Genomic DNA, 21,295 nt, shown 5'->3' with positions numbered 1-21,295 from the left:
GATGCACAACGTCTCAACACAGGTACAGCTCCGAGGGAGAAAACTATGCGTGGGGATGGCACTGATTTCGCATCGGTGTGCATCCTTAAGACAAGAAATTAATGTTTTCTACAATGCTCGTTAACCGCAAGTGTTATGAACTTGCTCTACTTTTTAAATGAGTGGGGTACTGGTTGAGGAGAGTTTGTAGCCTTTCATGATAGGAGGTAGACAAGCGCTCGTGTGTATGGTCTACTGTCCCCCACCCCTAGTTCATGCGTCAAAGGTGACCGTCATGGAATGCTATATTTGAAGTATGCAGAACACGACACGACTTCGTGGCCAAAGCACTACCGAGTTTATGTAGAACCATCATCGAAACCACATCTTATTTCTCAATTTCCTCTATGGTGGCTGCCTATGATGGATTGGCTCCATGGTCAACCTTGGTTGCTGAAAGGCACGTTCGTAACTGAAGTCTGCAGCGTGCCTCTTGTCGTAATGCGCCATTCTGCCTTGCTGGCTCACGAAAGCTTTGCATACGCAGATTGTCCTAGCACGCGAGATGTGCGAATTATTGTTCTTGTTAACGTTCTTCTTATGATGTACTTCGGGCACTCAGGAAGAACGTGGTAAGGGTTAATTCATGGCAATTGGAACCCCAAGGAAAGTGGATATCTTCTACTCCCACAGCTTTCGATTTCGTTCAAGCTTTCTCGTCGCGTGTTTCTTAACCCCTCATAGTATCACAATTTATCCCGTCAAAAACAAAAAACTCAAACTTTTCCCGGACAAACTGACGTCCCTACTCTGGATTGAATGGGCAAAGCCTCCACGGTCTTGCCGGCCATAATTGCGGCCATATTGTGGCTATAGTTGGTGCGATATATTGGCGAAGCGCCCACATCCAGAAACAACAAACATGCTGAATATATCTTCGTAAAATAAAATTTATTCTCTTTGTACAGCGCGCCATGGTCTTGAAATAAATAAGTTTTCATTCGTGTCGATTTAGCAGTTCTCTCATCTCTTATTCTAGTTAATTTCTCTGAGAAACAATCATTTCCACCAAACAATCGTCTCAAAGAGGCAGTCCTTGTTGCGTTTTAAAATTACCTGTCCTATTTGTAACGGTCGTTGCGTCGTCTTAGCATAAATATCTGGCACGTACCGACGCACGCGTGTTAGAATATATATAAATATTATCGCTTGGAAACAGTCATCGCTACAGAATGCCTCCCGCTGTCCAAGAATCTAGCTAAAGAGAATCGTAAAAACAGGCTTGATGGTAGCCTTTTATCTACGAAGGCGAATAAGCGCTTAGTACAAACGCGAAATTATACGTCGCTAAACAGGCGCCATCACAGGCAATTTCTCGGGACATGATGCCTGTCAGTCGTGTTCTCTGGAAATGTCCCACCATCACACGAAAACTGGCTACGCGTCCGGTCGAATAGCCAGTACCCATAAAAAGGAATAAATATTAGCACGTCGTCCCTGCCCATGGGGCCCAAGTTCCATTGTGGTTCTCAGGAAAGCCTGCGGGATCCTTCTCTTCAAACTGCACTGGCATCGCCATAGCTTGGTAGGCGTCAATGCGCTTCTTCATGATTGCCACGATCTGCAGGCATGAGAGGCATAATTAACGTATGTTGCTCTTCCATCAGCCCAAGATATCGATGGTTGAAAAGATGCTAGCACTTAGATGGGGTACATGAATCTGCAAAGTCTGCAGTGCAGCCAACACGAAACACTCATCAATGCTGACAAAAATAAATAGCACCCTTGGACACATTAGATACATATTTACCACGTAAATGTGGACTCAATTTTTTTTTCATATCGAAAGGAATAATTCAGAACTAAAATCAAAACAAAGACTTCAGGCATGCACATCAGTATACAGTATACAGGCAAGCAGTCGGTTTAAGCCTTCCTGTATTTGAATTATTCCTTGCTGTCTTCTAATCTTTTCTCAAGAGCAAACTCCCAAAGTATCGTAAGAATCGCAGCGAATTCATTATTCATCTGACATCAGTTATTCCGTGCATTGGCATGAAAGATAAAGTGTTACTACTAGGGAATAGTTGCTCCTGCTCGTTTGACTTGGGAAATATGAATTCCTGTGAAGTAAAACTGAAGAGGCGTCACATGTATAATATTTCAACGCGCGAGACAGCGGTGCATTTCGAAGAAAGGAGATTAGGCAATGTGAATCAGTCATTCAGTGTGGTCAAGTGCATTATTCGGTGGTCATTGCTCGCGAAGAAAGTGCAGGCCGACACCACAATAAGTCCTCGCATGGTCGTGCCGCATGCGAGGTTCATGCGCTCGTAACCAATAGATGTTGTATTCAAGCGCTACCGCTAGGCGACGCTGACGCAGTCCGTAGCTGGCCGCTTTATCATTCTAGACAAGTTCAATGCCCGCTGTACTCTGTAATGAACGAAAATTATGATATTACCACACAAAACATGAACATAGCAGGCTTTGCTAGCAGACATTCGAAATGTAGAAATTCTCATGCTTGGAAGTACGCTATACCCTCTGCTTATACTGGCTGGCGGTGCTGCTGGCCTTCGAAAATTGTAAGCAACAAAGTCAAGAGATTTAAGCACTATTCCCCGCTATGGCCCAAGAAACATTTAAGGCTCATTTCTTTCCGATGAAGCATCAGTCTTGGCATATTTAAGACCTTTGTTTGCGACTTAAGCGACCGAACTGTCGATACTGACCTCGGGGTACGAGCTGGCCACATTGTTCAGCTCGCACGGATCCGTGACGATATCGAAAAGGTGGACGGAGTCCTTGTGGTGGAAGTGATCCCATGGTGACACACGACAGTTCAATGTTGCGCTTTCCCGCCAATATTTAGGAAATCTGAGCCGGTCTCTTTTGTAAAAGCCACGCAGAACTTTGGCTGCCGTTGACTGGTCGAGCAATTTGTCGAGGTCGCGGCTGGGGCGGCTTCCGCCAGGTCTCGGGTACCGCTCGCTCATGAACCCTGTGCCATCTAGTACTAACTTGTAGCGCCACAGTCGCAACGCCGCGGAGTTCAAGAACCTGTAGTCGATGTTATAAAGCATCTCTACTCGAGGTGAGCCCAGTCCGTAGCACAGGTGCTGCCACATATCGTAGCCGTCGAGCTTGCCAAGCGTCTGTACGTCGCCTCCTAAAAACGCGCGCCGCAATGCAAAAAGGGGTCAGTAAGAGCGTTACATGACGAGCCCACAGCACAAATAAGCATCTCTTGTTAAGCTGCTTTAGCGTTCATGATAATGAGGGAATTGTGCTTAATGCATCCGGCATTGTGCTTGTTAACTCTTCCGCCACTACTCGCGAAGAGATGGTTTCAGCAAAAGTACCATTTTTTATGCTTCGGATTGCACACGCTAACACAAATCGACACTGAAACAAGCAAGGTAACAAATAAAACACTTGTGCAATATAACGAGAGCACATGTAAATGAGAAGCAGGAAGAACGTGCTTATTATTAACTCGCATTATTGGCGATTGTGCATCCTGAACAAAAAATAACAGAACGAAAACTGATGCTCTCCTATGTAAATTGCGTTTGTTTTTCTACTCGTAGCCCTTATTGGGTTAGAATAGTAAGTGGTTGGGCTAGTTGGTTTGAAATAATTTTTGCAAAGTAGAACCCTTCTGCACTCCATCTGGCAAAAACCCTATTGGGTTGTTGATAGCTTGAGTTGTGTACTTTTGTAGCCCAAGAAAGTTATCGCTAATTGAAGTCAGTTGAAAACAGGTTGAAGTGAGGCGTCGTTAGTTGTTGGTGCAGTCAAGTGTTTCATTTGTTGTAAGAAGAGAGGGAGCATAAGCTTGCTTCAGACATGCGGCTTTTCAAACTGCAACTTTCTTTCTCTATGTAAACTTATGAAGAGCACGAAAATAATCTCTTTGTAGAGATAAAATCATTTGCACTTCTACTTCCCATACTTCTTCAATAGCCATTGTCCTCATTGAACACGTGAAACATTTAATTAGCCCATTATATTCCTTCGATCTTCTAAGCAATATACCATAGGACAAGTATAGCGAACCAACCTCCAACTGAATATAACGTAGGCAGCCAGTCCGTGATGTGCATAAGCTGATGGGACACTCTTCGAGAGCGGAACAAGAGAGGACTCCAGACAAAAGCGGGAACTCTGGTGCCTCCTTCCCAGACCGTGCCTTTGGACCCGCGGAGCGGCCAGTTGATGCTGCGGGTTGTGTGCGCCCCCCAGGGTTGTCCGCCGTTGTCGCTACAGAAGATGATGATGGTGTTTTGCAGCATGCGAGCGTCGCTCAGAGCCTTGACCACTTCGCCGACGGACTGGTCTAGTGCGTCAACCATGCCTGTAAACGTGATAAAATAATCACTTAATCGCAGCTACATTAAACATGTCGCTGTGCTCAGACGTGTTGCACGTGTCGTATAGATATAGAACTGTGCAGGAGTGCTAGACAAGAAGCTCACAGACACTGCTTCTCGCAAACCAGCAGCTCCCTTAAAGTCGTGGCATTCAACGGCGTGCGTATCGAGAACATGAAATAAACACACGGAAGTCATGACGCTCTTCAGGTGAGTACAATATATTATAGTACCTGCACGATTTAATAAAGAAATTGAAGTTGTAGCAGATAACTGAATCATCGCGCATCAACTGTGTTGCTTGAAGAGGCGGACATTACTAGCATGACAAATAAACGTACTGTTAAGTAATTAACCATGTTTTACTAGCCATGTTGGAGCGCGGCTCTTAGGCACCCGTTTCTGCGTTGAACATGCGCATGCCTGGGTACAGCGACGGAAGACTGCGATAGAGAAGAGAGTGCGAGGAAGAAAGCGGAGGAGGAATGTGCAGCGGTACCATAAGGCGTAATGCGGAGGAGGAGCGTATGGCGAAAGCGTAAGAAAAGCGTAGTACCACGCAAGACATGTTCTGCGGTTACGATGGCAACGAGATGCCGCCAGTGTAGCACGCGTAGTCTTTACTGATGACGACACCGATAAGGCACGCAGCGAGCGCGTCCACTGACACCGTATATGAAAACAAAGTGCTGCATGAGCGTAAGTCGGTCTATGGCAGCTGCTGTGAATCGCGCCCACGCGTCACCCACGCGCTGCCTCTCTCGATCTTGCGGTTAGCGAGGCAGGTGCGCCACATTTCGCTCCGTTTGCAACGTGCCACACGAGACAGATTGTCCGCGCCAGCCAATATATCGCGAAATGGAGACATGTATAGAGCGGCGCACAAATTTCGCATTAGGGAGTATCGTAATCATCGGTAATTTGTTTTAATTATTCACTTTAATGTTCAGGGCGCAGTAGGAAAATTGAAGACGAACAGTAATGACGTACCATCAGGTTACCAGCAAAAATCTGCTTCGTCGCAGTTTCGAGAAACACGCACTCCAATTCGGTGGCGAAATTCTTCGCTATTCAATTTCACACCGTGGAAAAATGAAGCATACTTGAAATCAAGCAAAGGGTTGTGAAGACTGCGCTGAGAAGCTACCCCCGTCTTCCTAAAGTCGCCATCTAACGCCAGAATACTACAGCAATATAGCACCATTCTCACGATGCCATGAAATAAATGTCCGCTTACGGTTGTATATGTTGACTTCAGTAGACCATTGCATTGTTTATTGCTTCACATACAATAAAAGTACACACATCACCCCCTCCCATGTCCTGCCACTTGTGGCCGTAACTCGAGCTCATGGCTGAGATTACAAACGCCAGCTGCCTTGCCATCTTCCGGTGATTCAGCTCTTGTCGTGGATGGTATCTCGACTACTGCCCATACAAACATCTTGTCCTTACAACAGCGCAACCGATAGCATGGAAACTCTCCAGATTCCAGTGCGGAAGACTTCTGCAGTGAACGCGATATCGGCTGAAAGGTCGGTTCTTTATTGACCCCATTTCCCATATCTAAATCTGCTGCCCAACTTGTCCAGCACAAACACGTGCATCATTTTTCGGCAAACGTGAATTGCAATCAATGTTCTTCTAACTTGATCCACGTTACGTCAGCTAGACTGCGCATGTACACATGCCCATACAAGCCTTTGGATTATGGGAGCCTCAAAAGAAAAAAACGGGAACTACGGATGTCAGAATCTTCGCAATTGTGAAAGAAATAAACAATATTTGGCAACCAATTCATATATATATATATATATATATATATATATATATATATATCGATATCTATATCTATATCTATATAAATACAGATATAGATAGTCGATTCAGTAACCCTTTATACATCCATAATGCATTCACCACTCTCTGTAAGCAAGTGAACGCCGCATCATGGTTGTTCACAAGTAATTATTTCTGTTCTTCCTGTGGCCGCACATCGTTGTACCTGTCATTAAACACGTCAATGGTGCTGCGAAGTGTACAAGGGACTCATATGCAGAACACTTGGAAAAATCCAAGCTGTTCATGGCTTCGCGTAGCCACAAGGATGGTTAAACCTTCAACTCTACTTCAATTTCAGTTATTAGAGAGTTATATATAGCTGAGCGCGTTTACGGTTCAGTGGTCCCAGCGGGCGTGCGGAGACAGCAGAGGAGCGCCGAAGAGCTTTAGCTCGACGATGTCTCGCTCGGTGGAGCGGAGTAGCGTTCTTGGGGAGCATATACAGGGACACTAGATTGGAGCGCTTTGCTGTGCCCTCTGTCCGAACAAGGTTGGAGTTACTGTGAAAATATCAGTGCGTTCACTTCAAGTTCTTGATCGTGGTGTTCCTCTTCAAATCATCTCCAAACTACGTCGTTGCTGAATTTTCTCGCAGAATACAGAGGTGCTCTTCAGTGATGAAACACCCCCGAGGCTTTTTCGCCTGCAGGCGAGCCAGCGCCGTGTTTGAATACGGCGCAGTCAAGAAACACTGACGATTCAGACCCGAACGCTCAATTGGCTGTGACCAATCCTGCAATGCTCTCACTCCGTACAACTTCTCCTGTCATGATCTTCCAAAAGTGGTCAGCTTCAGCCAACAAGCCGAGTGGAAATAACGAAAATACCTACATGTCAACCACCGTGCCACGGCGCTCACTTTCCTACAGAAACTGGCGAAGAGGTTATCGATGTACGATATACTCGTCCGGTAGTGCCTGGTACTCGGCGACGTGGTATTGGTCCTCAGGAATATTCTCAAGGAACGGACTGTTTAGTACATACCACGTCAGGAAGCTGTAAGAAGTTTCCGTCCGCCAAGCTTTAGGTAGTGTGCCATGCATCATCGCATGCTGAATGCTTTCCATCGCTGAAGGACTTCTTGGCAAAAGGGTCAACTTCAACTAACATCCGGTGAAAGTCCTGCTTCACTTTCAGTGTCACCGATTCCGCATAAGCACGGAACTGACTTGAATGGTCATGCGCGCCATGATCAGAGTACCCTGAGGGTCAGACGGGCACCTGCAGTTCAACAATGAGACTGAGTGTGGCACGGCGTATGTCCTGCTTCAAGGGCAAAACAAACTTGACACGCTTGACTTAAAAGGGCCCTCGGGCTTGGTGAAAAGACAGTTGGCGGATAGCATACGCCGTTGTGAACATCTCAGCCAAGTTTTGCAGTCGTGCGCTTGCAAGCGGTGCGGTAAATAAGAGTTGTAGCACGGTAAATAAGAGGGCATATTCCATGGTTTCCTCAGTGCTGCAACTGCCACATGCAGCACTCTCAGCGATTCCGAAACGGCAAGCAAGTGCAGTCGTAAAAGATACTCCAAGTCGCAATTGGCAGAGAACAGATGCCTCGAAACGACTATGCCGCAAACCTGGCATGTTATACATGGATCGTGTGACATCACCTGCGAGTATGCGACGTTTTGTTACTGCAGCGGTTCTCTACAGCGGGATGGGTTCCTTCACGGCATCTTCATGAGCCCTCCTAGCAGTTTCTTTGGCATGTTGGTTGCCCACAATGCCGAAACTGCTTGAACCCACTGAAGTGATGTCATGTCTTTTCTGTGCTATTTGGTGACGTAGCTATCTTATTTGCAGCAGTACTTAGCTTTGTGGCTTACAACCTAGAGCGGATAGCAGGCCATGCAGAGATGCCTTGAAATCGGTAACTATGCTCAATTTTCGTCATAGCTCTTCACGAATCATGCGAAGTGCGATAACCTCCTTAGCAGGAGACACAGTCCGGCGAGAGGTTTTAAGCCTAATGGTCACCGCTTTGGTGGGAAGATCCCAGCTCCTGCAGATCCGCCCACAGTTGTCAGACCACCAGAGTGAATCTGAAGATGGTCCTTCTGAATATGGTCGTTTTGTGTGACATGCAGCATGAGCCGAGATAACTGCTTGAGTGCTGTCGACGAAAATCCTGCTTTCGTTTGAATTCCTGGATACAAGACTCGCACATGGGGCCGAGCCAAGCACGAAGCAGGTGGCAACAGTCTCTTGTCAGGCGTATAAACTCTACCATTGGAGTCATGGTGCACCGATATATCCTGGAAAAAGGACGTACTGGACCGGTCTTCTGGCAGATAGGCGAGGTGGTAGGAAGGGGCGTGGCCAATGTGCCTGATGTTTGCTCTGAGCACTTCTAATATCATATGGGCTGCTACTGGGCAATCATTGGCTATCGCAATTATTTCCACTGTGTATGTGTGGCGTGGCATTCCAAGAAAAATTCTAAGTACCTGCACTTGAATGCCCTCGATTGTGCGAATGTTACTTCTAACAGTATTGGTCACTACAATTAATCTGTATCTCGCATATCTGAGAAACAGCGTCCTGTAGAGTTTTGACATCACATGTACTGACGTACCTCACGTTTTTTCTCTAAAGAATTTGAAAAGGTAGAAATGGCCGCTTGGATTTCTTCCGGCAGGCCAAATGGGGACTCCAGCTGAGGTCTCGATCAATGATGGCCCATAACAAAGGTAACAATGATGGTCCTGCTATAACAAAGGTTTTGCTCATTGACAGTTATGGTGTACGACGTACTTGGCTGCAGCGTAAACGAAACAAACGCACCTTTCACATCTGGAATTCAGAGGTCTTTTGGCTAAGATACGCCGATATTGACGACTTGGCTGTTTGAAGTATCGCGCGCGTACCTGAGGCCGTGTTACACCTCACGTCCGCATGCAGATGTCAACGGCGTACATTGGCATTTAGTATGCGCTTCACTTAGTAAGCGTTCCACGAGATGGTGAAGAACAAGGTTGAATAGTGTGGGGCACAAGATATCACCTTGAGGAACACCATGGTGTGCGAGGTGTATATAAAGAGGTCTGACCGCTATTGGTCTTAAGAAGAAAGACGCCATGTGCAAGTATCTGCGGGTTCCACAGTACACTCTACAACCAAGGTCAACCGATTCAATAGCATCAAGTATGGCGCCATGTATGAGCAACGTTGTCATAAGCTCCTACGTGCAGAAACATAGCGACGAATAACGGTCTACATCTCTTCTTACGTTCAACGTAGGTCGAGGACGTTATCAATATTATAAACATACTACTATACCTGCCAACCTCAGAGCTCCCTTACCCCCCAGCACCCCACGAGGGAAGGACATTACAATTTCTTTTTGCCATGAGCAGATATCTTTTGACGGATACAAACACACTTTATTAACGACAATTTACTTTATGACGCAGCACATAAGCAGCAACGAATGTGGGAGACCACAGACTCATGACACACAACCAGTTTCTTTGAGCTTAAGTATCAATGCTGCAGTGACTTTGTTGCTGCTGATTTTACCTGCTGTGTAAACTTGTCTGAATAACCTTGGTCGAAGCAGGTGTCACTCCGGTGCCCTCAGGATCAGAAGATTTCGAAATATGGCTTCACATACCGATGAGCGAAACCTTCCCACGAAGAAAACTACCCGTAAAATTTGACACAATATTCGCAAAATTGTAGAAAGAGCTGAAATCTGTTAACTTTACGAGAAATTTGGGAAAGTACGCAGGTATGATACTATACTATACCCCTATGCTGTGATGGATAATATTGGCAGTCTACAGCGAGAAAGGACAAAGCAAGTAGATATTCTTCTGAACAACTCTGCAAGATGCGAAATGCGGTTGCTGCGCAGATGTGCAAGTTCCTTAGAGAACATATGGACGAGATCACTAGTGTAGAATAACTCCCAGTAGTTAAATTAACACTCTTCGTCTTAGAAAGCCAGCGAATTTGCTGTCTAGGTATTACCAAAGCAATTTATTTGGCTAGTCCCACCATCTTTGTGCTACTTCAATTATCCCAGCACTATAATGCATTCCTCGTGCTATCATAATGCATTCCTCTTGCTTTGTTTTATTACTCTCATTGTCGTGGGGCACGATACACGATCCCCTTTCAGTTATTTATCATTTACAGGTCCTTAGACGACCTGAAATATAGGTGTTAATGGTATTACAGGTATCCAATAACGTAAGTAAGCTAGTTTCACAATCCTCATTCCACACAATATATTGTCTTGTGTACTGGACTTCTGCATCGTTCAACTTTGAGCACTGCAGAAACTTCCCCACGGACGCTTACCAACTAGCTCAGTTTTCCATTTTAAAGCACTTTATATTTTACTTTGTTCAGAAATTGAAAAAGTTATGTGTGTAATTCGATATTCAAATTTCATTTTTTTCTAGAATGTGCGTATTCAGTTTGATTCGATGATTTGCCTTTTCGAACACTTAAAAATGAAACTCCTGTTGCAGATTGCGCATGCAGTCTAGAAGGGACGAGTGCATTCGGCTGACCACGGTAATTACGGTGTGCATATTCTCAGCTCCAGCCGATTCGTTGCTTAATTTCTCATTGCAAAATTCAATCTCTTACCTGCGTATATTGTTCTATTCCTTTCTCCAATGTAAGGAAACTTGTCAACATTTTCCTGCGGTGCCTGAAATGGCTCAGGCTCTCCTGCTCCGTGCGGTGACTGGTGACTCAGCAGCAGAAAAAGTGGCTGGGAATGGGAAAACAGAAACGGCACGCAATATGGGAGAGTGCATCGGACAATCAATGGCGGGAAATTATAGCACGTCTCAGGTGTATGCAACCAGATAGTCCTTAGTTGATTGCAAGATGAATTAGGAGTTGCATGTTCCACGTGATTCACACAAAGCAAATTATGGTGAATATGGTGTTTTGCGGCCCAATGTCACACAAAGCAGAAGTTCACCAGACGATGGAGGCTTCAAGTAATAAACAGTTGTAGAAAAAGAAATATAGCTGGAAATACAGCGTTTCGGCATAGGGACTTGTCTTTAGTTACTGCTCTCAAGAAGGCAAGTACCCTTGTTGAAACATTTGCTGCAGCAACCATTCCTTGTTTTACAATCTTTCTTTTCAATTAAAACATTTATGCGTCTGTAATTTGGTGAACAATTTGCGTTTGGCGATCAATTAGCAGGCGAACATGAGGACCAAAGGAAGCTAAGCACCACAGCATTAAAACAACTAAAGAAAGCACTATTTGTCGCTCATGATGCTGTATGAAGACAAATATAGCCACTCGAGGACACATCGAACAACTAGAAACTTACTTCGTATATGTACAACTACACGTACAAACCCATGTTGCGGGGATGAAAAACTTCAAATGAAAATATTTCGCTTTGTCAGTTTTCTTGTGGTTGGGATAAGAAACGGAAATCGCTATCTGTCAGGTAGACTGGCGGATTTCTCGACGTTCCTGTCTGCGTCCTGAGGTTGTCCCCGTCTCGTAACCCTTCAGTCATCTGCAGAGTTTCTTCAGCATTACAGTGAAATATAATAATTCCTTGGCATGAGAAATATCACTCACTGTCCGTGTTAGAACAAGCGCTAGCATACGGGGCACGACTGACATGCACACGCAACGAGGTAACGAAATGGCTTTTCTCGGAGGTTGTTGCCTTACCCGTTGACATTTGAACATTTCGTACAATTACCCAGTATTTAGTTATGGTTTCACAAGAAACCTAAGGTTGTTTTATTAGCTTACTCCGATTTCTTGTGTCGTATGAACGTCACATGACTGCACAACTTTTTTTATGCTTCGCGCCTAAGTATGACCAATTAGGTCCTCTAATAGGTGGTTCATTTCTTACTTATGGCCATCAGCATTTTTTTTCAACGCATTACTGGCACCCATTGAGCCGTAGCCGACATATCAATCAAATGCAGTAACCGGAAGCAAGCTTTTTCAACCACTCCATTTGATCCCCCAGCTAAATCTAATCTACATACGCTTACCTTTGACTTATTTCGGCTGCGGATGAGATGTTTTGCTCTTTGCGTGTACAGCGTCGTAGAATAGGAGCCGTATGCAGACCATAAAGGATCCATGTTGAGCCAGAAATCCTGACCGGTGTGGTTTTTCTAGACAAAAAAATGCAGATGGCACTACAATTTCTACACAGTTTGTCGAGTACTCAGGTATGACCTGTATTCAACACGAAATAAATATGCAGGTCCAACCCACCTGCTGGAATATGAGAAGCCAAGTTTTCGCGAAACGGGTAAATAAATGGCATGCAACTGGCTATCTTCTGCGCAACGTTTTCCACCGTAGGTATTAACTGCCTGCCAGTGAAGACAAGGAGACTTCGCACCATGCGACCCAGGTGGTGTGCATTGTACGGTATCCGGGATTGGGCCCTTCAGCTATGACTCTGTATACAGTGTCGGCGCGCCGATCCAGAAGGCACTGAAACGTTGCGGTAAAGTTAACTTTACTCGGCGAAACACCAGCCAATCGAAATCGCAAACCCTAAGCTTGCTTACTTTACTGAAAGAATTGTGCGCTTGACGACGTATATTCGTTGTAACGAAGATACTAAGGCATCATTTGCTTTACCACGGCGTAATCTTGCAGAAAACAACACAAGCAAGCCAGGAACCTGTGATGGTTGTAACAAGTGATAGTTGCGTCCTGCGTATGAGCTAATGGGCAAGAAAGCATCACCCAGCCCCGGTGAGTACGGGAGAGTTCGCAACGAAAGCTTCGCCTTAATATACCCGGCTCGGTTACGTGCAACATTCGGAAGGTCACGTACGTATGTTACGCTGTGGGTGTAGTAGTTTTCTTCTCCGCTGTAATAGCCGTAGAAGCTGTCGAAGCCCCGGCAAGTCGGAGTTAGGCTCGTGTTGTAGTAGCCAAGAGCCCACTGCACACAAAAAATATGAACGTGCTGTACAACTGGTACTGAAAGAAGAGCGTTATGAAAGACTGCAGTCAGCTTTGCAGCTGCATTTTTACCAACGGTTCGATACTCTTTGCAACACAATTGCAATGGATATTTTATCAATAAACTAATTTCTGCTCATTCTTAGTTACAGCATATGTATGTAAATTGTATTCTATCTGCAGACGAGTAAAGAAAGATATGTATTTTAGAAGACGGTTGATTGTTCTCGATGCTCAAGGTGACTGTAGATGAATGTATAAAGTATCATAAGGTCCACGGTCCTCTTATTTTTTTTCCTCTTTCTTATTCCGTGATACTTGCGCGCTAGAGGTCAGAACGAGGTGTGGAGCGGCCTGATGATATTACAATCTTTAATTACACGTAGCCGTAGCGTCGGCGCTGAGAACAGACTAATTAGCGGACTAGCTGAATGAAAACAGGAGGCACGAGTCTGCCTGTCTAGACATGAGTTAGCGAGGGTGTTTCATAAATAGGCGGATTCAACACGAACTGTGAACGTTACACTCTGAAGCACAATGGCGAAAGAATTCGTAATATCTCCGAAACAACTGTCGAATACTGTTTGAACACATGCCCGAAGCGATAAATAGGGACTATATTAGTGAAACGAAGTCAAAATATGTTCCACGAGAAGTGTTTTTTTATTCAAACCTGGACGTGGGAACTTGTGGATGGATTCTCACTAATGTTATACAGTCGTACAATTTTGTGGTATTGTGCCTTTTATAAGCCTAATGTATTTCTTTGCTTAGTCGTGGTATGAAACGATATTGTGCTTGCTTAATTTTTTTTATCTCGTTAATTTTGCGATACTAGTGGTGTTTCCTTAACGCAAGCTAATTCTTATACGTGCAAATCATTTTATATAATATATGCGCTATAATACGTACTTTCCCTTCCTGTACGCTGACTGTTTTGCTGTCATGAAGAGCCTTTGGGCACTTTAATGCGGTTTGCAACAGCTGTTCACCTAAACGACTCCCAAGCAATTGTTGAAAATAAACATGCAAGCACACAATTCTTTGAAGCGCAATGCAAGACTGAAGAAGCGTTTGGGATATATGCCGCATACTCTGGTAGATGGCAGTGCAAGCTGAAACCTGGCTGAGTTTTTCCCGACCAGGCATGTTTAGTCCGGCGGGTCATGGAGCCGAAACATTTGGCAGGCTCTAACCTACTCTGTTCATGCAGCCTGACAGCAGAACTAGTGGCGCCAGTTTCATAGCTCAAACACTGACTAAATCTTTCCAAGCACACAGACAATGAGCAGCAAATGCAGGGCAATTTGTTTCATATTACCTTGGGCCTGTACTATCCCTTTTAATTTTGGTATCGACAGACTATGTTTATATTTGGTTGTGCTCTGCAGTTATATTCAATTGTTATGTATAACGCTTAAGGTAACGCTTCTGTTTTATTTGCGTTAGTGCTTAAAATCGAACTTCGTTTATATGTTCTATTTTCTTTGCCACTGGATTCCAAGCTACCTGAAACATTTTCACATGAGGTTCCCTTAAAGCTCAGCGCTTCGTTTTCTGTATGCTTGTTGTTAATGTTCAGTGTTAATGAATATGCGAATAACGAAAAAATACACGATCCACGATGGATCCTGAAACCAGACTAACGAGAATACTTCATTAAAAATGAGAATATAGACTGCAGAATTACGAAAGGGAAGGAAAACATCTTGATGCCCCAACTTTGGCCTCTGGTAAAGTTATTTATGCGCAGAACAAGGACTCATATCAGAACTTTCATTGTTTCCAGTGCCTCGTTGTCGAAGGCTAGACCTTGTCAATGTTCACGAATAATGAACACTCCAGTGTTTCCTGCAGAGTACAGAGGCGAAATCTTGGGGGGATCGGTTCGGGTTCACGGTCATGTTTTTCTGTTTAGTTCACGTTCAGCTCCGGAGTGAAAGCTATAACGTGTTCAGCCGGGTCATATCTTTCTGACTCGGTTCGCATAGGTTCAAATGCCTTCGAATGCAAAAATGTTAGCATTTTTCCAGTTTCCAGAAAAACGTGTGGAACATTTGGAGCTGTGGAAAAGTTTGCGTGAGTATTGTGTGGTATTATTGCGAACCGTTTTCCTTTGGACAGGAATCGATTGGGGGCAAAAACAAATGAAAATAGACAGTTCGCAATTTGTTGACTACGGGAGCGTCGTGGCACCCTGTGAGGCTATCCAATGCCTAATCACCCCTTTAATGGTAAACTTCTTATGAAAACCGAGTGTCTTCTGCGCGAATATACATGATACGGATGCCTTCATCATCATCATCATCATCATCAGCCTAGTTACGCCCACTGCAGGGCAAAGGCCTCTCCCATACTTCTCCAACTGCCCCGGTCATGTACTAATTGTGGCCATGTTGTCCCTGCAAACGTCTTAATGTCATCTGCCCACCTAACTTTCTGCCGCCCCCTGCTACGCTTCCCTTCTCTTGGAATCCAGTCCGTAGCTCTTAGTGACCATCGGTTATCTTCCCTTCTCATTACATGTCCGGCCCATGCCCATTTCTTTTTCTTGATTTCAACTAAGATGTCGTTTACCCGCGTTTGTTGCCTCACCCAATCTGCTCTTTTCTTATCCCTTAACGTTACACCCATCATTCTTCTTTCCATAGCTCGTTGCGTCGTTCTCAATTTCAGCAGAACCCTTTTCGTAAGCCTCCAGGTTTCTGCCCCATATGTGAGTACTGGTAACACACAGCTGTTGTACACTTTCCTTTTGAGGGATAGTGGCAACCTACTGTTCATGATTTGAGAATGCCTGCCAAACGCACCCCAACCCATTCTTATTCTTCTGGTTATTTCAGTCTCATGATCCGGATCCGTGGTCACTACCTGCCCTAAGTAGATGTATTCCCTTACCACTTCCAGTGTTTCGCTACCTATCGTAAACTGCTGTTCTCTTCCGAGACTGTTAAACAGTACTTTAGTTTTCTGCAGATTAATTTTCAGACCCACCCTTCTGCTTTGTCTCTCCAGGTCAGTGAGCATGCATTGTAATTGGTCTCCTGAGTTACTAAGCAAGGCAATATCATCAGCGAATCGCAAGTTGCTAAGGTATTCTCCATCAACTTTTATCCCCAATTCTTCCCACTCCAGGCCTCTGAATACCTCCTGTAAACATGCTGTGAATAGCATTGGAGATATCGTATCTCCCTGTCTGACGCCTTTCTTTATAGGGATTTTGTTGCTTTCTTTGTGGAGGACTACGGTGGCTGTGGAGCCGCTATAGATATCTTCCAGTATTTTTACATATGGCTCATCTACACCCTGATTCCGTAATGCCTCCATGACTGCTGAGGTTTCGACTGAATCAAACGCTTTCTCGTAATCAATGAAAGCTATATATAAGGGTTGGTTATATTCTGCACATTTCTCTATCACTTGATTGATAGTGTGAATATGGTCTATTGTTGAGTAGCCTTTACGGAATCCTGCCTGGTCCTTTGGTTGACAGAAGTCTAAGGTGTTCCTGATTCTATTTGCGATTACCTTAGTAAATACTTTGTAGGCAACGGACAGTAAGCTGATCGGTCTATAATTTTTCAAGTCTTTGGCGTCCCCTTTCTTATGGATTAGGATTATGTTAGCGTTCTTCCAAGATTCCGGTACGCTCGAGGTTATGAGGCATTGCGTATACAGGGTGGCCAGTTTCTCTAGAACAATCTGACCACCATCCTTCAACAAATCTGCTGTTACCTGATCCTCCCCAGCTGCCTTCCCCCTTTGCATAGCTCCTAAGGCTTTCTTTACTTCTTCTGGCGTTACCTGTGGGATTTCGAATTCCTCTAGGCTATTCTCTCTTCCACTATCGTCGTGGGTGCCACTGGTACTGTATAAATCTCTATAGAACTCCTCAGCCACTTGAACTATCTCGTCCATATTAGTAACGATATTGCCGGCTTTGTCTCTTAACGCACACATCTGATTCTTGCCTATTCCTAGTTTCTTCTTCACTGTTTTTAGGCTTCCTCCTTTCCTGAGAGCCTGTTCAATTCTATCCATATTATAGTTCCTGATGTCCGCTGTCTTACGCTTGTTGATTAACTTAGAAAGTTCTGCCAGTTCTATTCTAGCTGTAGGATTAGAGGCTTTCATACATTGGCGTTTCTTGATCAGATCTTTCGTCTCCTGCGATAGCTTACTGGTTTCCTGCCTAACGGCGTTACCACCGACTTCTATTGCGCACTCCTTGATGATGCCCATGAGATTGTCGTTCATTGCTTCAACACTAAGGTCCTCTTCCTGAGTTAAAGCCGAATACCTGTTCTGTAGTTTGATCCGGAATTCCTCTAGTTTCCCTCTTACCGCTAACTCATTGATTGGCTTCTTGTGTACCAGTTTCTTTCGTTCCCTCCTCAAGTCTAGGCTAATTCGAGTTCTTACCATCCTGTGGTCACTGCAGCGTACCTTGCCGAGCACGTCTACATCTTGAATGATGCCAGGGTTCGCGCAGAGTATGAAGTCGATTTCGTTTCTAGTCTCACCATTCGGGCTCCTCCACGTCCACTTTCGGCTAACCCGCTTGCGGAAAAAGGTATTCATTATACGCATATTATTCTGTTCTGCAAACTCTACTAATAATTCTCCTCTGCTATTCCTAGAGCCTATGCCATATTCCCCCACTGACTTGTCTCCAGCCTGCTTCTTGCCTACCCTGGCATTGAAGTCGCCCATCAGTATAGTGTATTTTGTTTTGACTTTACCCATCGCCGATTCTACGTCTTCATAAAAGCTTTCGACTTCCTGGTCATCATGACTAGATGTAGGAGCGTAGACCTGTACAACCTTCATTTTGCACCTCTTATTAAGTTTCACAACAAGACATGCCACCCTCTCGTTAATGCTATAGAATTCCTGTATGTTACCAGCTATTTCCTTATTAATCAGGAATCCGACTCCTAGTTCTCGTCTCTCCGCTAAGCCCCGGTAACACAGTACATGCCCGCTTTTTAGCACTGTATATGCTTCTTTTGTCCTCCTAACCTCACTGAGTCCTATTATATCCCATTTACTACCCTCTAATTCCTCCAATAACACTGCTAGACTCGCCTCACTAGATAGCGTTCTAACGTTAAACGTTGCCAGGTTCAGATTCCAATGGCGGCCTGTCCGGAGCCAGGTATTCTTAGCACCCTCTGCAGCGTCACAGATCTGACCGCCGCCGTGGTCAGTTGCTTCGCGGCTGCTGGGGACTGAGGGCCGGGGTTCGATTGTTGTATTCATATAGGAGGTTGTGGCCAAGTACTGCACCAGGGTGGCCAATCCTGCTCTGGTGAGAGAGTGCGTTACCGGTTCTGGTCACCGGGATCAGGCCGCACTCCAGGCCTGTTTGTGCAATTTTCTCAACACACGGTTTTTTTTTTTTTGTATTTTCCGGTGGAGAATAGCGCGGCACCGGGATTTGAATCACGGTCCTCTTGCACTGGAGACGGATACTCTACCGTCCCCGTAGGAGTTAAATTAAAAATTAATTTATGGGGTTTTACGTGACAAAACCACTTTCTGATTATGCACGCCGTAGTGGAGGACTCCGAAAATTTCGACCACCTGGGGTTCTTTAACGTGCACTTAATTCTAAGTACACGGGTGTTTTCGCATTTCGCCCCCATCGAAATGCGGCCGCCGTGGTCGGGGTCCGATCCCGCGACCTCGTGCTCAGCAGTCTAACACCATAGCCACTGAGCAACCACGGCGGGTCCCGCAGGAGTTGTACGCCTCATTTAACCTACAGTGGTGCCCTACTTGGTCAGTCAAGGTGGACCAATCTGAGCTCGGTTATACCGCATGGATGGCACTCGGCTAGAGAACCTCGTATTTATGACCTGCACATGTGAGGCCTTACATATTTGAAGATATATATATATATATATTTTTTTTTTTTTTTAAGGAGGGTTCCCGTACAGTGATAAAATAAAGGAAAAGACATTAAAAGAAAGAAAAAAAAAAGAAATAAAAAGGGGCGGAAAAAAAAAAAAAAAAAAAAAAAACGGAACATAACAGGTGATTTGAACTCGTGACCCTTCGATGTTGCCCGGAAAGATAGCTCAGTCGGTTGGTTCGTCAGGCCCCAGGCTACTTTCAAGCGCCACAGCTCCTCCTCTGAGCCTCACACTTACGTGGAAAGAGACTCATGTTGTCCGCGATAGTCGGTTTTTGCTGATTCCGAGTAGTTGGAAGGCATACTTTCTAGGAAAAATGGCCGCTCAAGGAGAAGAGCGAACTCGAGCGGCTTTAGAGGCTAGGAAAACTGCCTTAAAATATTTAGACTCGAGGGAAAGCTTCGTTAACAAACTATAACACGGCAATCAGCACTCGAATACGACGAGAGAAATTACTGAGACGTGGAAAATTCCCTTGAAAAAAAATCTGGTTTGCTAGACAAATGCTCGTATGTATTGGACCTCTTAAAAGATGAGGGGTGAAATATGCGCTCACCGAGAGGGCATCTTCAGCGCGAGACATCCACAAGGCACCTTACAGAGATGTGGAGAGCTTCGCGGCCGGAACGAAGCATCCCTTCTCCGCCGGCCAAGAGGGGGAAACGTGCTTTCCGATCGCTCAAGGTTGCGCGGACAACGCATAGCTCTAGCGTCTAGGAAAAGCTTAACCAGGTGCGATGGCGGCACGCATAGCGTGGGAAGCTAGCCGCCAGAATAACTATACCAAGGACTGCTGCTGATGAGGGCGAAGTACCTTCGTGTAATTATAATAACCCTAATAGGACTACTTTCGAAAAAAAAAAGGAAACGGCCCAGAGGGCTATACTACGAGAGCTATGACTGATAGTTTTCTATATATATATATATATATATATATATATATATATATATATATATATATATATTCATCTCATCTATGGGATCGCATTCGCGCCTTCATATCTCTTCTTTAATCGCGCTACAAATACTCTCTTCAAGAGCACTCTCCAAGTTGCAAACAAAGCAGCACAAGATAAACGAAGGTGCACTATGACGTTTGGCAAAGGAGCAAACCGAGACGTCCGCTTGGGCTGGTGGAACGGCATTTATTCTGAAACCGAGCAAACCTGCCTTCACAACAATTCTAAGGGCTATTTTACTGTTCTCTAATAACCCACTTCGGCTCGCTACCTGTGAAAGCGCGTACTGTCATGGGAGAAGGGGAGAAAGAAGTCCGGTGACAGCGCAACGTTGATTACCAAATGGAAGATATATTTACATGCCGTAAGAGAATGAGGAAGCGCGTATCCGCTGCTGTCATCATCGGGGCTTTGAAATTGTGCGAGCTGCGCGTGCGTGCACGATGTTTACGAAATGAACAACTCAGCAGCTACACCGTGCTTGGGAATGGCATGCCGTTTCCTCACATAAGGCTGCGCCACTTGTTTCCAAGCTGTGTTTATGATGAACGTGTGCAGCTGCGATAACACGCCACCTCTAAAAGTGCAACGATCTCCGGGAGGTAGGGTTCACCACCAGTAATTTGGAAAATGCCGTCGGCGGCGCAGTTATAAGGAAGCCACACCTTTCCGACGAGATGCGTGTCGTATCCCAGGTCTTTGAGGTATTGAGGTAGTATCCGTACGTCCGACGGCAACCCCCATGGATCGGCTACGTCAAGCGCCAGCCCTTGCAATCCTGGATGACAGGTGCAAAGAGGCGAGCAAGTGGTTGAGTCGTTATATGTCAAAAGTAAGATAATGTGTGTATGTCTGGCTACAGAGCGCTATAGATGAACCCGAAAGAGATGTTGGCGCCCTCAGGTACTGTTGTACACTGCTACCCAGATCCAGAAAAAGAAAATGTATATGCAAGAGTTAAAGAAAGCACGGACATGTGCATTTCAATAGATACTCATGTTGCAGGCATACAGCGTCACTGCCGCTTCGCAAACTACCCAGCGTTGATATGCACCTAATTACTTTCAGACCCATGTGGTTAGCAAAATAAGCAGCCATAAGCACGCTGATACCGTCTCAAAAGGTCACGGGACCAAGAATTAAATAGCAGGCGTAATATAGACCTACAAGGACAGGTCGCTTTAATAGTTATAAAGATCTTGTTGTTAGTATGTGTTGAAGCAGGTAACAGTAGGACTTTCATGGGAAAGGCGAGAACCGAATCACAGTTTGGGGAAGGATTTATAA

General features: G+C 45.0%; 1 protein-coding gene across 1 annotated transcript in view; it reads right to left on the bottom strand.

Moving 5' to 3' along the window:
* Positions 1-911: 911 nt before the first annotated feature.
* LOC126542262 (arylsulfatase B-like) overlaps positions 912-21,295 on the bottom strand; it is a 41,380-nt gene continuing 20,996 nt past the window's right edge. Inside the window, exons 4-10 of the mRNA XM_055077129.2 lie at positions 20,674-20,786; positions 13,001-13,111; positions 12,198-12,323; positions 10,800-10,926; positions 4,046-4,339; positions 2,715-3,151; positions 912-1,600 (exon numbers count right to left, since the gene is read on the bottom strand). Coding sequence (XP_054933104.1) covers positions 1,463-1,600; positions 2,715-3,151; positions 4,046-4,339; positions 10,800-10,926; positions 12,198-12,323; positions 13,001-13,111; positions 20,674-20,786 — 1,346 coding nt within the window. The 3' untranslated portion in view covers positions 912-1,462. The remainder of the gene's footprint in view (positions 1,601-2,714; positions 3,152-4,045; positions 4,340-10,799; positions 10,927-12,197; positions 12,324-13,000; positions 13,112-20,673; positions 20,787-21,295) is intronic.

Source organism: Dermacentor andersoni, chromosome 2, assembly GCF_023375885.2.
Source record: "Dermacentor andersoni chromosome 2, qqDerAnde1_hic_scaffold, whole genome shotgun sequence".
Lineage (NCBI taxonomy): Eukaryota > Metazoa > Arthropoda > Arachnida > Ixodida > Ixodidae > Dermacentor > Dermacentor andersoni.
Note: the sequence above shows the minus strand (reverse complement) of the source record. Positions and strands in the feature narration are given on the sequence as shown.